At 34.3% G+C, this 19,504-nt stretch overlaps 1 protein-coding gene and 1 pseudogene across 3 annotated transcripts; both read right to left on the reverse strand.

The window, feature by feature from the left end:
• Positions 1-99: 99 nt before the first annotated feature.
• On the reverse strand, positions 100-3,749 carry LOC148205653 (uncharacterized). The gene is made up of 3 exons (XM_088103623.1): positions 1,136-3,749; positions 979-1,063; positions 100-903 (listed from the first exon to the last, which is right to left on the reverse strand). Exons 1-3 carry the CDS (start codon positions 3,718-3,720, stop codon positions 100-102), a joined length of 3,474 nt encoding a protein of 1,157 aa, XP_087959749.1. The 5' UTR covers positions 3,721-3,749.
• A 7,118-nt stretch (positions 3,750-10,867) lies between these two features.
• LOC124820251 (protein LIGHT-DEPENDENT SHORT HYPOCOTYLS 10 pseudogene) lies at positions 10,868-19,263 on the reverse strand (annotated as a pseudogene). 2 transcript variants are annotated; one of them, XR_015783308.1, is made up of 2 exons: positions 18,548-19,257; positions 10,868-11,182 (listed from the first exon to the last, which is right to left on the reverse strand). The product of XR_015783308.1 is annotated as a protein LIGHT-DEPENDENT SHORT HYPOCOTYLS 10 pseudogene, transcript variant X1 (transcript). The 2 variants fall into 2 exon arrangements; XR_015783309.1 differs by lacking the exon at positions 10,868-11,182 and adding an exon at positions 17,292-18,402 and having other exon boundaries at positions 18,548-19,263.
• Positions 19,264-19,504: the final 241 nt, after the last annotated feature.

Genomic DNA, 19,504 nt, shown 5'->3' on the forward strand with positions numbered 1-19,504 from the left:
TGACAATAACGAAGGATGACTACAAATGAAATATTGTATTTTACATAACTCAATTGAAATGATAGTTCAATTTGCTACAATATTTAAGATAGTCGAAATTCAATCATCGTCATCATGATCTTCATCTTCATCTTCATCTTCTTCATCATCATCATCATCATCATCATCATCATCTTCATCATCATCATCATCTTCTTCTTCTTCTTCTTCTGCTTCATCATCATCATCATCATCTTCTTCTTCTTCTCCTTCATCATCATCATCATCATCACCACCACCTTGTGCAGGTGCTTCTAATTCATCTCCATCACCATCAGGGTCGCGCAATGCGGTTATAGGTTCTACTTCAATAATTTGTTGTGGTTGTGACATTTGGTCAAGTTGGTAGGCAACATCCTCCTCAACCTCATTTGAGTCAATGCGACCTCTAGGCTTGGTTTGTACTGCTACAGCCCAACCACGCTTGTCTATACTGCGGAATGGTGGATATGGCACGTAATAAGCCTGTCTGACATTAGTTGGAAGAATGAAAGGATCAAACGGTCTATATTTGTTTCTCAAGTTGAGTTCGACAATGTTAAACCTAGGATCCACTCTAGTACCAGCTCTAGAAGGATCAAACCATTCACAATAAAAAAGTACAACTCTGTTTGGAGAAGTAGTGCTGTTGTACTCTAGCTCATATATTTTTTGAATGATGCCATAGAAATCATCATAACAACCCTCTGTAAGGCCCTTGACGTACACACCACAATTTATTGTTTTCTTTCCTTTAGACCATTCATGTGTATGGAATTTGTAACCATTGATGAAGTAAGTGTGCCATTCTTTCACACATCTCAATGGCCAATTGGAGAGATGTCTTAACTCTTGAACCGTTGGAGTCAATGCCTGATTAAAAACCTACAAAGATACCAAATTCATTTTTAAAGCAAGCGTCAAATTAACCTTGCTCAAAACATAGGAAAAAGTATGGACCTGATTTCTAAACCATTGGGGAAACTCTGAGTGTATTCTAGCAGAAGCATTTCCTTCTACGACTTCCTCAGCCACAAGAAATGAGCTGGTACAAATGAAATGAATTAGTGTATAACAATGTAAGCATTGCAAAGGTAAGAGTTGAATGATAACATACTCAAGGTACGGTTTAACTTCACTGCAATTGATTAAGACATGGACATGAGCAGAGTTTAATTCAGCATCACTTAACCAATGAGTGAATTCTTTCCCGGCATGACGGCCTAATTGTCGAAAAACTGATAATGAACCTTGACGTTGTTCAGCTTGCCATTGCATTTCGTTTCTGACATTAGTGGGGGACAACAAGAAGTTTTTGAAATAATGTGAACAAAAATAAGTTGTCTCTCTGTGCAAGTAAGCTGCACAAATTGAGCCTTCTACTCTAGCTTTATTTTTAACCGAACGTTTGGATTCTCCCATAAACCTTTCAAAGGGATACATCCACCTGTATTGCACAGGTCCCCCAAGCCAAGCTTCATATGAAAGATGGATTGGAAGATGCTCCATTGAATCAAAGAATGCAGGAGGGAATACTCTTTCTAATTTGCACAGGATAATTGGAATATTTTCGTCCATCTTTCTTAAGCAGTTTTCCTGTAGTGTCGTGCAGCACAGATTTTTAAAGAAGTTACTGATTTCTATCAGTGGATGTATCACGTGCTGTGGCAAACAACTAAAGGCAAGAGGGATTAAAGTCTCCATGAATACATGACAATCATGACTCTTCAACCCTTGAATAGTACCATTTTGAACATTGGCACATCTGGACAAGTTAGAAGAATATCCATCTGGCATTCTAAGCTCTTTGACCCATCCACACAATATTCTTGCCTCATCTTTTGACATGACGTAGCTTGCCTTTGGTTTCAAGAATCGACCGTTACCTTGCGCCTTCAACTCTAAGTCTTTTCGTGCACAATACAGAGGTAAATCTTTTCTGGCTTTGTCATTATCTTTTGTCTTACCAATAACATTCATTATTGTGTTGAAGATGTTGTCAAAGAAATTTTTTTCTATGTGCATGACATCCAGGTTATGTCTTAGCAAGTTGTCTTTCCAATAAGGAAGATCCCAAAATATGCTTCTTTTAGTCCAATTATGCCATTCTCCAAACCCTTCTATCCTATTGTGTCCTAATTCAGTGACTTTTGGATAGTCTTTCACTCTTCTCCAAACATGTGATCCACTCAACTTTGGCGGGGGCATATCCGTTTCAACTTGCCCTTTGCGAAATGCCTTTTTGTTTCTTCTAAAGGGGTGATCAATGGGCAAGAACCGCCGATGACAATCAAACCAACAACTTTTTCGACCATTAGTCAATTGGAATGACTTTGTATGTTCCATGCATTGCGGACAAGCTAATCGACCATGGGTGCTCCAACCAGATAACATGCCATAGGCTGGAAAGTCATTAATAGTCCACATCAAAGCTGCCCTCATAAGGAAATTTTGCTTCCTTGAAACATCATACGTCCAAACACCATTCCATAGCTTTTTCAGATCATCAATCAAAGGCTCCAAATAAACATCAATCCCTGATTTGGGATTAGATGGACCTGGTATTATACACGTTAAAAACATATAAGGCTTTGTCATACACATCTCAGGTGGCAGATTGTATGGGGTAACTATGACGGGCCAACATGAATAAGGTGATGCAGACGCCTGAATGTACGGCGTAAATCCATCAGAGCATAGACCAAGTCTGACGTTACGCGGTTCACTAGAAAAGGACGGATGTTTACGATTGAAGTGCTTCCAAGCTTCACCGTCAGAAGGATGACGCAAAACTCCTTCAGTTTTCTTACCATCATGCCATGTCATGTGTTGTGATGTTTGCATTGAAGTGAACATTCTTTGTAATCTTGGAATAATGGGGAAGTAGAACATTGTCTTTAAGGGAATTGCTTTTTTCTGCCTCCGTCCTGCATGCATCGTATGATATCGAGGAGAGCCACAAAACTTGCATTCAACCAAGCAAGCATCATTTTTGCCACTATCATTGTCATAGAATAACATACATCCATTAACACAACAATCAATCTTCTTGGCTTCCAATCCCAACATTGAAACACATCTTTTGGCTTGATAACAATTCTTCGGAATAGAATTGTTTGGTGGTGTCAGATCTAAAATCAATTTTGTGTAGTGATCCACTGCTTGATTGGGAACGTTCCAATTAGATTTACCAGCCAACAGTCTGATGGACACTGACAACTTTGACTCAGATGAACCTTCAAATACAGGTAGATTTGCCTCTGTCAGTAATTTGTAAAACCTCTGAGTGGCTTCATTTGGAGACTCTTCATCATGACTACCGTTTGCTTCTTGTTCGTCATGTCGATGAAGAGCATTGTTGACCATCTCTTGCATATAGGCAAATTGATCTATCTCAGATGTATGTACAACAGTATTCGAACCTGATGCAAGCCGATTTTGAACTCTATTGGAGGTCGAAGGATTTTCTTCACCATGAAATGTCCAAACCGTGTAATTAGGCATGAACCCTTTTTGGTATAGGTGAACTTTAATCTCTTCATCTTTCAAAATCCTTGTACATTCGCACTTCATGCATGGGCATCGAATCCCTCCATCAATGGCATAATAATGACTGCGTCGAGCCGTCTCCACAAACTCTTGAACTCCGATGACAAAAGATTCCTTCAAACCTCTCCTTCCGCTATAACAACGGTCGTACATCCATGCACGATGGTTGAGAAAATAGGCCATGTTCTGTGACAAGCCAAAAAAAAAAATCATTGTCAAAACAGCAACACTCCATGCGACATAAGTAATAAACCTATTACTATTCAAGTCGAACATGGAAGGCAATTTGAACACTTCGGTTACTTTAGGTGAATTCCCAATTTCTCACCTATTACTACACTTTTTTAGGTTTTACTTTAGAATAGTTTAAGACTAATTCTACTTAGTGTAGTTTAGTGTAGTTAGTGGAGTTTAGCCTAACTCATTCTTCAAAGTTTGTTTATGCTATTTTAGTTTAATTCAATTGGTGTGAAGTGATTTTCTTTAGTTCACTTTGGTGGAAGTTGATTGGTTAAAGTGATTTTCCTTTCAGCTATAAAATGGTCCCTATGTGGGCACATTCCTACACCTCTTACAAAGAGTGTGATGGGTGTGAGGGTTTTGGGTTTCTCTTCTTCGAAGTGGAAGAGAAGGTGGAATGAGTGAGGGTTGTGGGTTTTGTCTTATTTGGTTTGATCACATTTAGGGTAAAAAAAGTCAACCTGAGCAATCAAGCATGATCAATTTGAAAAATATTCTAACTCTAAAACAATTATATCATTAGCTTGGGAACTTAGAATGTCAATAATTGATACAAGTAAGAAATAACAGTTATGAAACACATAGGGAGTCAAAAGGAACGTAAGATATGTGGTAGAATAGATTTCAAAATGCAATGCCTTTGATGCAGCAATCAAAATAAGCTTTCTATATCACAAATCTGCAACTATACCACAAAAAATGCTGAAATATTGGTGGTTTGAATGGTCATTTTGCACAAAAGTGTTTATAATCATAATTTTATGGTTTTAGCAACTTTTCTTTATGAAATATGACTTGTACAAGCTGCCAGCACATGCTAAATATGATTAAATCAAAATATCACTGTTTCAATTGCTCTTTAACACCAACTTTAACCATTTTCACCAACCAAATTCAAGCATAAGAATCAAATTGGATTGTAATCATGTAATCTGACTCTAGGACAACAATTGAGATGTGAATAACACTCTAGGAGTGAATTCAAAGATGTCCAGAGGTGAGTTCTAAGCTGGATACATGAGAAAGAGACAAGATTGGCAAAATTACTTTTAAGCACGAGAATAGGGGACAAGAAAGTAGAAACCAAGAAACCAAGAAACCTATCACATGCTACCTAGGCCTCAGAACAATGAGGTTATGGACTTCTAATACTTTAGCAAGTCATGAATAAGATTAAGTTATCATGACAAATTCAGTAAACCATTGTTCTTGCAGCAACAGCCCAAGTTTATGGCTATTGGTGTCAAATTTGCTTGAAATATGGTCACACTGCCACAGTCAGAGGCTTTGACTTCATTGACAGAATAAAGACCCTTCTTGAGTTTGAATGCCCTGGACAGAATAAATTCAGTAAACCATTGATGTCACCATAGACACCATTGTAGCCACAGTATGAGCTTAATCTTTATCAAGAAAGCTGAAGTATAAGCACAAAACAGTTCTGCTTAGTCTCTATCTTGACACTTTGATTTTGATAACAAAAAAATACTCATTATGGAGGAAAGTTCCGACAGGTTGAAGAGATGGGGTAGTCTATATCTTGGAGGAAGCCAGAAATAACATTCCTGCTCCATTTGACAACATCACCACCCTGCAAACATTGTTTGCCAACCAAGGACTTGATTTGAAGGACTTGATTCTGCATCTGCAGTCACTGTACTCTATTTTATACTTTTATTTCAAAAGTTCAGACATTTCAAAGTTTGCTTCATGCTTTATTAATGCCACACCTGGATCCTTCTACGGAAGGCTCTTTCCCAGTAATTCCATAAACCTTTTTCATTCCTCCAACAGTCTACACTGGCTTTCTCAGGTTAGATAAGTTCACTCTTTCTTCTCCTCTAAACTTAATGATATGCTATAGTCGACCAAAACCATTTTTGTCTTAGGTTTGTTTTTGTTTCAATTTCTCACTCTTGAGTGTATTTATCTCATATTTTGGTTGTAGGATCCATTATTGGGGTGTAAGGATGCAGCATCCCTTAACAAGGGTCATACTGAGGTATACAAAGCCTACCTTAAGCAGTATCAACAAGACTTAAAATTGTTTCTGAAATCACGTTCTGAGGAACTTGTGCCTGGAGGAGCAATGGTCTTGTTGTTCCTTGGTAATGAGGAAAATCCTAGAATAACAGGTTGGGAACTAATTACTATAATACTCAATGAGATGTTCTTGGAGGTAAAAAAAAGTTGTTTTTTTTGTTTATTAATTACTATTAGGGTATCTCTTAAGAATAATATTAGCTCTATGGGTTACAGCTTATAATTGAAGAGGTATATATATATAAAAAATGCAGGGTATGATTGAAGAAGAAAAATTGGAGTCCTTCAACATACCAGTGTACGAACCAACTGTTGAAGAACTTAGAAACGTGATTCTGGAAGAAGGGTCGTTCTTGATTCAACGATTGGAGATTTTAATCTTACCTTGGGATGACGGCATGAGTGAAGGGAGTGATGATATAAAAGCAGATTTGATTTAGTTGTACAGATTTTAATCTGATATAAAAGCAGATTTTAATCTGATAGAAAACTGCATGTTTAGTTGTACAGATTTGATTTTAGATTTTGTATTATTTTTTAAATTGGTAAAGTTAGTCCTTCGAATATTAAAAATGTTTGAATTTAAACTGTGGAAGACAAGAGGATGAAGTGTTTCTATGGTGTTGAACAACTATAAGCTACTGCTAATAGGGCAACTTGGTTTACAAAATTTAAACAAGGAAACTGATGAAATCTAATTGACATTCCAGGTCAGTGTTTGACTATACCAACCCTCCAAGTGGTGAAATCTACTTGAGATAACCTATAACTCCTACCACCAATGCTGTTGATAAAGTTAACTTGAACTTGGATATTTCTAGCAGATTTCCTCCTTCTAAGTGAGAATTGCATGTGTTTAAGTACCAGTCTCGTCTTAAATAGAGACTGCTTCTGTTCTATTAACAAAGTACACGGCTCAGAATAGCAGTATTTGGTAGTGTCATTCTACATGATTGTTTCAAAATAGTAAAATATAACACTACAGGACGAGGAACCCAAAATGGCAATGCAATTGAATGCTATGATAAATAGCTCTAGGAACATACATGTTCCGTATAGGCTTTAAGCTTTCCTTCAATTTGAAAACGATTTTCACCTTATCTGTGTTTCCTACACGCCTAATTAACTGATTAGTTGTGAAAGTGTCAATTTGATATATGGCAATTAAGGTAGATACCAAAACCAAAACATATCAACGAAAGTACCATGTTTGAAGCATAAAATCTAGCCACTTAATGCAATAGAGACACGTCTGAAAATACCATGTTTATTTTTACTATGTTTGGGACTCTATCTGTACTAATTAACACTGTTGAATTTGATCAGATTACAAACTAAAGAAGGAGAACGTATATTGTGCCACTTGCCCTTTATGATTACTTGGCGAAAATGCTGAGATGCAGCATCCAGCAGGAGCAAGAAAAGATGGAAAACTGAATGTGTGCAAGTGAAAAATTCCGACATGATAAAAGGATGAGTGAATGGAGACAAAGTGATGGAAAAATTTTGAGTTAAGAGGAAAAGTGGCCCACAATGTCTATTGGGGAAGGAGCAGGCAAACAAACGTTCACTGGTGTTGGAACTTGCGTTCCCTGATAAACAAGTTTAGCCTAAAACACTTTGGTCTGCTACCAGTCCCCACACCCACATGACTTTGGTTCTCTCTTCCACTGTAATATTCCAGGTCAGTGGCAGTGCAGGGATTTATTGGGTTCAGTCCAGGAATGCTATCTCTAGTGAAACCAGACAATGTTGTTATCACTTCTCTTCCTCTGGTTGCATACATTTTTACTTATGAATACATATGTCAAGTTTCACTAAATCCAAATAAGAAAACAAAGTCCTTGACTGTGACAAGTTACAGTGTCTAGTGTTTAACTTACATGTATATATAATGATATTTTGTAATTGAATTATCCTTACACTAACACAAAAAATTGTGTTTTACATCAAACGATCAAATTGGTACTATATATCTAACAATGGAATTCACACGGTACTCTTCTCTTAGAAATCAATCTCAACATTATAGCACCATAAAGAACATACAATTATTTTCATAACCAAATCACAAAAACACATACATATGAACTTAACTCAAATCAATAACAGAAACTAAAAAAAACTAAAACAGAAACTAAAACAGAAACTAAAACAGATACTAAAAATGAAACAATAGCATTCACGGTTTAAAATGAAACCAAAATATTTTGCAGTTTGATAGGAAAAGAATGTCAGCAGAACCTGACATCATAATTTAAGAGGGCAGAGTGTCCATATCCAAGCAGGAATAGTGGGTTCATTTTTTGAATCCCAAGAAAACAAACTCTCATTATCCTTCCTGTCTCACCCTAGCTAGAAAGGGACACATCAACCCTAATTTTAGGTGCAGGTAATCATCATTTATATTCACCGCTTCAGTGTTTGATGTCTTATTTTTTTCATTTTCTTTTTCTCACTCTTAAATTTATTTCATTTATTGTTATGGACTGTGCTGACAGGGCTGAGTTTTTTCATTATATATAGCTTCCCTTACTCTCACATCTCGTGCCACTCTTCAAAGCTGAGCAGAACTCACAAGAAACACTCTTTCAGCTCAACTTAAACCACCTTTGTCTAGGTTTTCAACATGTCTTGTGTAATGCAGCACAAGCTCTTGAAGCTCTTGGACATGATTCTCCAACTCCTGCAGGCTACGGGAAGTCCACTGGAAAAGATACCAAGGTGTACTATAGAGGCAGACCTCCTCAAGGAATCAGAACTGATTGGGTAATGCATGAGTGTTGCTTCAAGTAGAGGACCCCAGCAACATTCCAAGAAAGAAATAAAATAATCCAAAAGATAATCACATATCATTCCAGCCAAGGTTTCAGTGTGAAATGAAATTTGTTTCATACCATTACTTGAAATTAATTACAGTGTGTTTGACAAAATGACTGAACAAAAGGAAACTGACATGGTTTGTTTGGTTTTTGTGATGAATGAAAACAGTGTCAAAGCATGGGAGCAGTGGAGAAGAAGCTTGAGGAAATGGACATAGAATACGCGCGTGGAACGGTGGAAGAAGGCGGGATCAAAGTGGATCAGTTGTTTTTTCATTACCCAGATGGGTTCATGCTCTATAACGAACCTTCAGATGCTTCAACAGAGACAGACACACCAAATTGTGAAACAGGACTCAGCTTTAATGTTATCTTGAGTATTTCACTAGTTATGCTTATTGAAATTGGCTTTTTAGGTGTACCAGTAGCATTTTACTCTGATCCAGTATTTGTTATCAGTTTTCATAATCAACACACATTAGCAATCAAAATGACTACTTTGAACAATATTTTCTATAACAAATCATATTGCACAATAAACTTCAGAGCATACATTCAACAAACTCAGAACAAATGCTTCTTAGCTTGTAAAGTTCATCAATCGAAATAACAACTGACCTCGACGGTAGCCCCTTCAATAGCCTCTGAAGCAGTACTGGAAGACCTTCTCACGCAGTGTCACTGCCCTGGTTACGCCGCCTCGTCTATGCCGCGTCCTCCAATATCCTCCCTCCACAATGGTAGCCTTCAACTCAGCCACCCACCACCTTCCTCAGCTCAGAACACTGCAAAACGCTAGAACAAAAAAGCTTCCACCATTAACGCGTAATCGAGAACAGAAACAGGAAAACAAAATGAGATGGGAGAATGGGACACTTCACCTATAATGGAGGAGAAGGGAAGAAGCGTATCCCGATTGTGCTTAGGGTGGAAAGCAGTCTGCACAAGCCAGTGAGTGAGTTCGTCGAGGGAGTTAGGGTACACAATCTGAAAATTGGGGAAGAACGAGTTTTCGCGAAATGAGGGGAGGGAAAGCTATCACTTTCTAATTCCATATACATCATTCACTTACCGAGGGTCGTTTGCCTTCGGTAATGACTCCTGTCCATTACAGACGGCCATTGCCCTTCGGTAAAGTCATACTACACAAGCCTTCGGAAAAGCCTTCGGTAAATTACATTTTCCGAAGGCCAGAAGGCCTTCGGTAATAAGCCGCCGGTAATAAATGTTTTTCCTGTAGTGCACGAGTAGCTCTTTTCAACCGTCGTTCATCTTAATGAAACTTGCTTACCTGAATACCCTTTACCCAAGTGTGAGTCCAAGTCCCACATTGGATAAAAATGAGAAAGTAGAGCAGTATATAAAAGTGAAAGACCCATTAACCCATTGCCTTAAGGTTTTGGGTAGAAAGTGGTGTCGATCCCTTATATAATTGGCTTAGATGTTATTGGTGTTTGTGTAACCTAAAGAAAACCTCTTCCGGCTGAAGTTTTTTTGTGCTAGGCTGAATGAATGAGCCTATCACGGAGCATTTCTTGAACCATTTGCTCTATAATATTTTTCTGGTGAAATGGGTAACGGTATAGTCGAACCATTCGCCACCTCCCCTTAGTTATTCAAGGTCACTCCATTGTTATGCTTATATGCTACCTGTTACGGGTGTTGATATCGTCCTTCCTAGGATTGGCTACCTTAGAACAATTCATGTTTTTGAGGTTCCTAAAGGTTTGCCACCCAATCGGGAACACAAATATTCCATTCCCTTGATAGAGCAAATGGTTCAAGAAATGCTCACGTTCGAGAAAATTACCATTTCGAGAAAATTACCGTTTCCCAGTACTACCCGAATGACACTTCTCTCAAAAACTACATTTTTATTACATTTTTATTAGTATAAAATGTACCATACATTCTTAATATAGACTTCAAATCTGTACTATATATATGTTTTCACTTTAAAAAAAATTGTATACTATAAAAACGGTCTTAAAATTTTTTAACAATAATATTTTCCAACAAAAATTGTATACTATAAAATTTTTGTCTGTGGTGTTCTAAGTTTCAACTTAACACTTTGTTTCAAAGCATTACTTTTTCTACTCTGCTTAAGGTTACATTTCGCGTTTTCAGTAGTCCAAGTCCAAGAAAGTTCATAGGATGATAAAGAGACAGCATGCTAACACTACTAGTCCAAATGTTCGAATTCCACCTATTTCAATATAATGCCTAAATATATATTTGCGTAATGCTGAATATGGAAAAACTAATGCAACACTATGAAGGTAGTCATTGTCTTTGTTTCTATTTTGGGGAAGAGATCTCATATATGTTAGAAAAGTTACAAGGTTGTACATCTCTAACACACATTTAAGATTGCTAAAAATGATTATTCTGTTAATATCACAGCGATTTTCTGTAATAATTTTTTATCCAAGAGAGATCATACTTCTTAGGACGTGCTTTTCTCAAAGTGCCAAATCTGCTCTATCCAATAACTCCTTCGTATGGCCCTGCATGCAAACAACAGTCAAAACAAAGTGAAATGGTTAAGCAACAAAAACAAATTTTGAAATATTATTGTTATCCACATGTCTCTGATAATCGTAGCGATTTCCATTAGCTTTATTAGCCTTTGGATGTATCACGATTCATGCACACGACACATGAGTAATTTCTTTTATGCATATGCTAGTTCAAGTTTCAAGTTTCATGTTTCAAGTTCCAACAACATCAAACCCTTCTAACATCACTGGTAAAATCTTGGGGAAAGAGTCTAAGACCAAGATGAAAAGGTCATAGAGGCTAATGAATCATGCATAATGCTATGCTAACTGCTGTTTCAAGTTCCAAAACAAAATTTCACAATGGATTTTTTTGAGTCAATTACAAATCAAAACAAAAAATTTAATATTATTTGGAGATTTCATATTTAATAGATTTTCTGTGAGTCAATTACAAATCAAAACAAAAGATTTAATATTATTGAAAATTCTATATACATTATAGATAAAACAAATTTGATACAAATTTTACATAAGTTTTTTTATAAAATTGAATTAAATTTAAATTTTTTTTTAATATGTATGAGAAACTATCAAAACCTAATTGAGTGATGTTTATTATTTATTAAATTTATCGTATCATTATTATTATATTATGATTAATTTTCAAGTTTCATATTAATATATAAGTACACGTTTTACTTTATAAATTGATTTTATAAAATTAAATTAATATTTAAAATCACTTAATAAAAGATAAAATATGAATATTGTGTATTTCTGACAACAAAAGAAAGATGCCGTCAGAACTCATGCTAACAGTGCATTCTAATCATACTAGAATGACAAAAGGACTAAAACTTCAAGCTCACACACACGTGAACAAGATGAGAGAAGCCTTCAATTTGTTTCACAACGAAACAAGGTGCTTCAGAATTCATGCTCAGACATACGCCAACAAAAGTGGAGGCTATTATTTTTAACAACAGCAGACACATAAAACCTTGTGATGTAAAAGGTTCAAATTCTTGAATCATAGAACATGGATTTCTTTTAGTTTCGGATTTTTATGTGGATTTTATTTATTAATTTTAGATTTTTGGACCTTAGTTTGAGTACTAGTAAAGTAGTCTCCATTATTCTTCAAGTAATTTGTTTATAAATCTATATAAATATATTTTATGACAAAAAAGAGAGTATAAAATAGCATAAAAGTATTGACATAGTAAATCATAAAAATGTTTTTTTATCTGGTTTAAGTTTGTACTTAAATTTTATGTATAAGAAGATGTATATGAAACTTAAATCTGTCTGTGGAATTTATGTAAGTGTCTTAACTAATTTTTACATGTAGGAGTTGGTTTCTAAAATTATCTTCAATAATAAATTTCTTATAAAATCTGTTTAAAATTCAATATATATATATATATATATATATATATATATATATATATATATATATATATATATATAAATTAAAGAGATTGTCATGTAAAGCCAGAGTTCTTCAAATTATAAACAAGTTCCTTTAATTTATAAAGAACTTTCTTCAATTTATAAATAACTCTTTAAATTTAAGTAACTTATATTTGTAGAACTGACGTTAAATAATGTTTTTATTCATGAACAAGAGATGCTAGGAAACCTCCTAAAAAACAAAATAGTTAGAACTAGGGAAAGTTTAGGAAGCAATAAATTATTAGTTAAAGAGTAGAAGATCAAGAGTGTAAACAAAGGTGTTTTCGGTAGGAACGATTGAAGAAAAATCAAATCATTTGTATTAGCAAGCATTACTTCCAACCATTTTCAATGGAAATAGGATAGAAAGCTAAATAAGTGTTGGAATTGATACACATATGTTTGGGTCCCTTTGAATATATGTCTAAAAAGGCAATATAGAATAAGATCCCATTTAGTGGGAGAAGACTTTTATTGAACCACGTTAATTAAAGTGCTTATTTTTGTTAAAGTTCCCAAAGAAAGCTAAACAACAAGAAATGTGTCTTTTTGACTATACTTTCCATGTCAAAATTCTAAGGACTTTACAATTGAAGACTAAAGGTTATACTTATGGACTTCAAAAAGAAAGAAACAGTGGTTCAACCCTCAACAAAGTAATTTTCTTAAGGAGAATATGGGAAGACTGTAGACAAAATACAAAACTTTTTTCCTTTATTGTACCAACAAATCAACCATTTCTTATCACAATTGCATCAATTGCATCAAACTCATTAATACATAATATTTCTTATCTACAGTGACAAAGTTAGACATATCTCTTCTCATCATAAGTAAGCCTTTCACAATTGTTAAGATTTGGAGAATTTAAATCAATGGTTAATTTTTCTTCTTCTTTTTTTCATTTCCCTGGTCTTTCTCGATTTACCCTTATTTGTTTTTTCTCTTTCCATCCTTCACTCATAACCATCATCAGTGCTTGACCTCCTTATGATAACCAACAATTCTTCATTCTACACAACCAGATTGAAAAATCACCAATACCAAAAAAAAATTATTTTTTCAAAGTGGGATGTGTCTATAAATGTTGAAAGTATCAAAACCAGATGTTTTTTATCCACCCCAACGAGAATGGATGTATAGAAATAATCATTTTTAGGAATACTAAAATAGATATAGTAAAAGCGTTTACTTAGCACAAATTAAGTTTTGAGTATCGAGAAGTAGTAAATATCCAAAACTTTCATGTTCCAGATTTGACCAATAACATGTTTGAGGTCCCTGATCATCTTACTAATCTATCCTTGCATTAAATCATACTTACAAATCTTATGGTTGTGGTCAGCGAGTAATTATTTTTTTTAAGTCTCTGATATAATATGAATAGTCTTAGAAAAATGACATAACATTGATCATAGGGAAGCATAAGAACAAGGAGTAAAAAACACAAGAACAAGGAGTAAAAATGTAGAAAACGTTCTCTCTACCAACATTAGATACAAGGCTATGAATTGAGATTGGGAGAGGAAAAAATTAGGGGGTGGAATAAACGGATAGGGAAAATAAGTTTTGGAAACTTGTAATGGCTACTGCCTAGCATATTGTGCAGGTGATTTTAAAGATGATAAGGCAGAGCATATGCATAAACACACACATACATGTTTACTTAAACTGGACCCTTGAAAATGCATAATAATAACAGGGTATGAATGCATGTTTCAATACCATTTTGTCGTGTCTTTTGATAAATATCTACAGTAGGTTAAAATGATAAAATGATATACTTAGCACCGTTAGTGGGGGTTTTCTTTTTCTCTGTTGCATGCTCTAACTTTTCTCTAAGACTCTATAGTTTAGAGTGTTTTTATTGTATAATGTAGCAGTTTCGTGCCATTCTAAAAGGGTACAATACTATGTTAGTGCAATAGGAGTGAGTGTAACAAGACTCTCATATGAAAAGAAGAGTTGAAAACAAATAATAGAAGAACAAAATCTTAGATGAAAGGTGTAGAAAAAGGTCAGAATGCAAAAATACAATTTGTAGAACAGATGGAGCTACCACTGCAAAACCTAATTTTTTTAGAATTTAGAAATAGAACCTGCAATATGGGAAACAAAATATTGTACCTTCTAATTCAAATCATGAATTGTATAGGTTTTGATACGTTCCACTAGGTAAGTTTTGTAGGGATTTATTAAAATGATAATATATGGGAGGAGTAGGGTTCTCTGTACCAAAGTTTTATGTAGTTGTAATTTTGTATTTTTTTAGCTTTTTTTTTATGCTTTGTCGTACGTAAGATTGCTTTTGTAAAAGAGTTTAAATACCTAAATGTTCCTCTTTTGTCATATATAAAAAAAATAATAATACATAATAATATTTATATATAAAATAAAAATTAAAAAAATCCAAATATATTCACTACATAATAACTTCCATCCAAATAATTTAAATTTATTTTAAATGATCTAAGATTGGATTTTTAAAAAGTCCAAAAACCAATGTTAATCTAGTTTAGTCAAGACTGAGTTTTTGTTTTTATATGTGTTTTATTTTATATGTAAAATGTAAATGTGTATTTAGTTTAGATTAAGATCAAGACATTGTCAAGTATTATCAATTATAGCACAAAAGAGAAATATCTAGCAATTGTAAAGGTAAGGAAACAACAACTCTATCAAACAAGTCTATAATATGATTAACTGAGACCATGAAGGATGAACATCTGTTCATAATATCAACACAACATTAGTGTATAAGCAGATAAGATTTCGTTGTCATTATAAAATAACTCTAAAAGGATAATTTGTGTTTTATGGACTCTAAAAGGGTAATGTGTGTTTTATGATAGTATTTTGTTGACAACCTACTTTTGTGCGTATTGGTAGACTTTAGAAGTACTTAGAATACACTAGGAGAGTTCAAGTACATGTTTCCTCTTCTATAACACGACCTATAATTTCATAAATGTATACAAGTTAAAGTACTCTAAATACTACATTTATAAATATTCCTTTTCTAATTAAAAAAAAGTATATATAAAAAATAGTCTTATTTATAAGACAACTTTCTTTTTAAAGAATAATATTAGAGGAAATGATAAAATTCTATTAAGTAATAAGACGTATTAAAAATGCGCAGATAATATAAGCATATATGACACGTCTTTTATATGATCATGATAAGAAAAAAAATTGCTTAAAAAATATAAGTAACGAGAAAATTGATATACAAAGAAAAAAAATCAATTAGAATTATTAAACATTTAAACAACTGTGCTGTTATAATCCATGATTTCTCTGTCAAAATTAATAATTTAATCTTAAAAATGTCTTAATTATCTAGTAAAAATAGCAACTATGAATTAATTTAAATAAAATTTAATTTAAGTTTACCACACATAATAACCTCAATTTTATTCCAATTAAATGGATATGAATTTAATCTAATTTAAATCCAAATTTAAACTAGATTAAAACAATTCGATCAATTTAAGTAATATAAATTTAAAACAGAATGGAACTTTTAAAAGTTCCATCCTTGTCATCATCCCTAATGAAAACAATTGTTTGGACTTCTAATTATTCATGAGCTAGCAAACTTTTATTGAGGAACATTTTGACCACGAAATGCAGCTGTGAGTTGCCTAATACAAGTTCCAGATGAGAAACTTCAAGAAATAAAGGAAGAAAGTCAGAATTGGGCGCCGTTTCGGAGATCTTAAAAGATATTGCACCACATTGACATGATTGGTCATTTTCTGCATCCTAGAAACACCCAAATGTTGTTTTAGGACGACATAATAAAGAGAGTGTGAAGTGAATTATGTCTCAAGGTACCAAGATCCATTTAAGGGGTGAACATTTCCAAGAAAATATTTTTAGAAGTTGAGTCCGTGATCATATGCTTAAGGGACTAGCTTATTATCTACAAAACAGTGGAATATGGATGAGGTTATAGGACATTGGATTATTGACTACTTGGCATGAACTCAAGAACAAATTATGGTGGAGAAATATCTAACTTTCAATCTTATATCTGATGTCGATATGATAATGAGCATGATCACGAAGACAAGAAGCAACTAATGTGTTGACAAATGTTTAATCAAATATTTAGCTAAAATATTTAAGAATCTACAATCACTTTTCAATCTATAAAACATATAAACGTGTATGTATTTAAAAAAGACCAGTGAAGAAAACAAAGAAAACAGAGAATAATATTCAACCTTCTTGTTATAATTTGGTCTGATTATGATTTTAGAAAATTGAATTCTAAAACTCGGACTGCGAAAGTAATTTCGTGTAAGAAAGCATGGTTCAAAACGATAGAAGGAGAAGCACTAAAAATGAGGCAATATGTACCTATTAATTTCTTTTAGAAGCAAACAAAATAGTATTATTGATAAAATGACCAAGCTAGAGCAAGAGGTGTGTCTCCATTAATTGATATCCATGTGTAAATGAACGTCTGTTTCTTTATCTTACAAAAAAACACTAAAACTTATCTAGGGAGAGTCACTATTAATCCTATACTTTTAATATATATATATATATATATATATATATATATATATATATATATATATATATATATATATATATATATATATATATATATTAAAATATAATTCTTGTTTCTGGATAATGAGCCCTAAAGTGAAATATTACTTTCTCTTTTTCTAACACAATCCTTAATAACTTACTTTCCCTGTGATAAACATGATCTTTGTCAGAGTTATTTTAGAGACAAATGGACATTTCTGGTAGGGCCAACAAATTATTGAAGCCTTTGTTGGTATATCCATGTACACATATAAAGCTTGAACATAAACACCGGACTTGAATATTAATTATCCTTCCCCTCACAAACCTCAGATAAGTTTAAGTGATCGGTTATCGAGTTATTTATCTATCTACGCTACTTTTTTGTTTCCTTTTTGTTAATTTAATAAAAACAAATGTACCATTTCACTTTCTCTTTCATTCTTTTCTGCTTTAGAAAATAATTCCTTTTTGCATTTTTTGAGCTCTATCATATCACGCTGTTAAGAAATACAGACATCATTAGATAACTATGACAAAGTACTGGAGTCAGCTTCCACTAATAAGAGACAATTAAGTAGTATATAACAATCTAGAGAAAGTCACAAGACAAACAAAAAGGGCATGTCCAAGGCCACTTGTCTCTTCACATGCACAGACAAATAACCATTAATAAAAGAATGGCCAACATTGAATAAATGTGTGTGGAAAAATAATTAAGTTTATGCTGTTAAACCACCAATTTCTGTGTCGAAGGAGAATTGTTTGTCATTAATAAAAATATGAATATGTATTTCTTTAATCTCTTGTAGCCTTTAACTACGTCAGATTGTGTATGTAATCACATGCAACGTATGATATATAGATCAAGCTCACACATCCATGGGGAGCACAAGAAATCTCGCAGAATCACAAAAGGGTCAAATTTCGCATAAAGCAAACACCTGAGAGTATTTAATTAGGAAACTGCAATAACAGTGTTTTGAATGATAGGAGAGAGAAAGAAGGAGAGGAGGAGGAGAGAAACACTATTCTTTCTATTCTAATCATTACTCTTACTGTCTTAGCCAGTAAAATATGTTTCGGCCAACCCTTTCCGATCGACAATGAAATATTAGGGTTTTTATTCTGCTTCTAGGGTTTTGTAAGCTACAAATAGCATCTACGCAAACTCCAAGTTTTTTATCTTGTTTTGTAAAGGCTTCCAATTTCCCTATAATAACCTGTTCCATATTAATGGATGTAATCAAGCCGCGAGTTAGTTTTGTAATTCAATATTCTAAAGGGTTTTGGGGCTTTCATGAATCAAAATTAAACATATATATAAATCAACAATCATGTGCGTCGTATATAATATGAAAAATTTACCGTCCATATATGGATATATAGATATATATTGGCTCAAGAAGCTTGTTGCTCAATATCTTTTGCACTCTGAGTCCCCTTAATGATTGTGTTTCTCTTCTTCTTCTTTTTCTTATATGGGATCCCTCTGGCCTTTGCTTGACACTCCTTCACCTCACGAAGGTACACGCGAATAGCTCCGCCTCCAAAGGGATTAGTCTCCGGCGAGCCACCGTGCTCTTCATAGGCGGCACGAAGGCGGCCGATGAGGGCATCGAGACTGCCCCATGCCTGTCTGAGAGGGCAGGCACAAGGTGCAGGAGGGGTAGGTTGACCGAAGAAGATGCAACCGTGCAAGTGGACCTTGGTCTTTCCGAATTGATCAAGGTAACGAAGGAAATCCAGCACATGGTTGAAGTTGCACTGTGAGAGAGCAACTGGGGGACTCTGATTCTTCAGGTACTGCCCGAAGGTGTTCCAGTCTCGCCGTTTTTGTGACTCATAACGGCTGAGCGGTTGGTGATTGGAGGGAGGGTGTTGCGATAAAGATGAGGAGGAGGAACCATGGTGAGAGGAAACGTTTTGAATCTGGGTAGACATGGTTGATCGGTTACTATGTATGCTACGGGGAAAGATATATATATATAGTGATGGATATGGAGTTTAGGGAAGAAATAAGAGGGTGAGGGAGTGAGTGAGAGAAGGAATGAGTTGGTGCAGTGGAGAAAGATGAAAATCACGTCTTGTGGTCTTTTGAGAGGACAGAGTGTGGGCCCTTTTGAAGGTGCTTTTCTTCTCCTCCTCCATTTCTCTCGTATTTGTATTTCTACCTTGTACTCTACGTACGTGTTTCTGTAGATAGGAAAAAAGATGCTTGTTTGTGCAATTATATTGGGTATGGAATCATCAATAATACAATCTCACCAATCATCATTTTTCCCAATAGGCATTATTGTTACTTGGTAATGGTTTGTGTTGGAC

This window comes from Vigna umbellata, chromosome 1 (genome assembly GCF_029865625.1).
Source record: "Vigna umbellata cultivar VRB3 chromosome 1, Vumbellata_1.0, whole genome shotgun sequence".
NCBI classification, from domain to species: Eukaryota; Viridiplantae; Streptophyta; class Magnoliopsida; order Fabales; family Fabaceae; genus Vigna; species Vigna umbellata.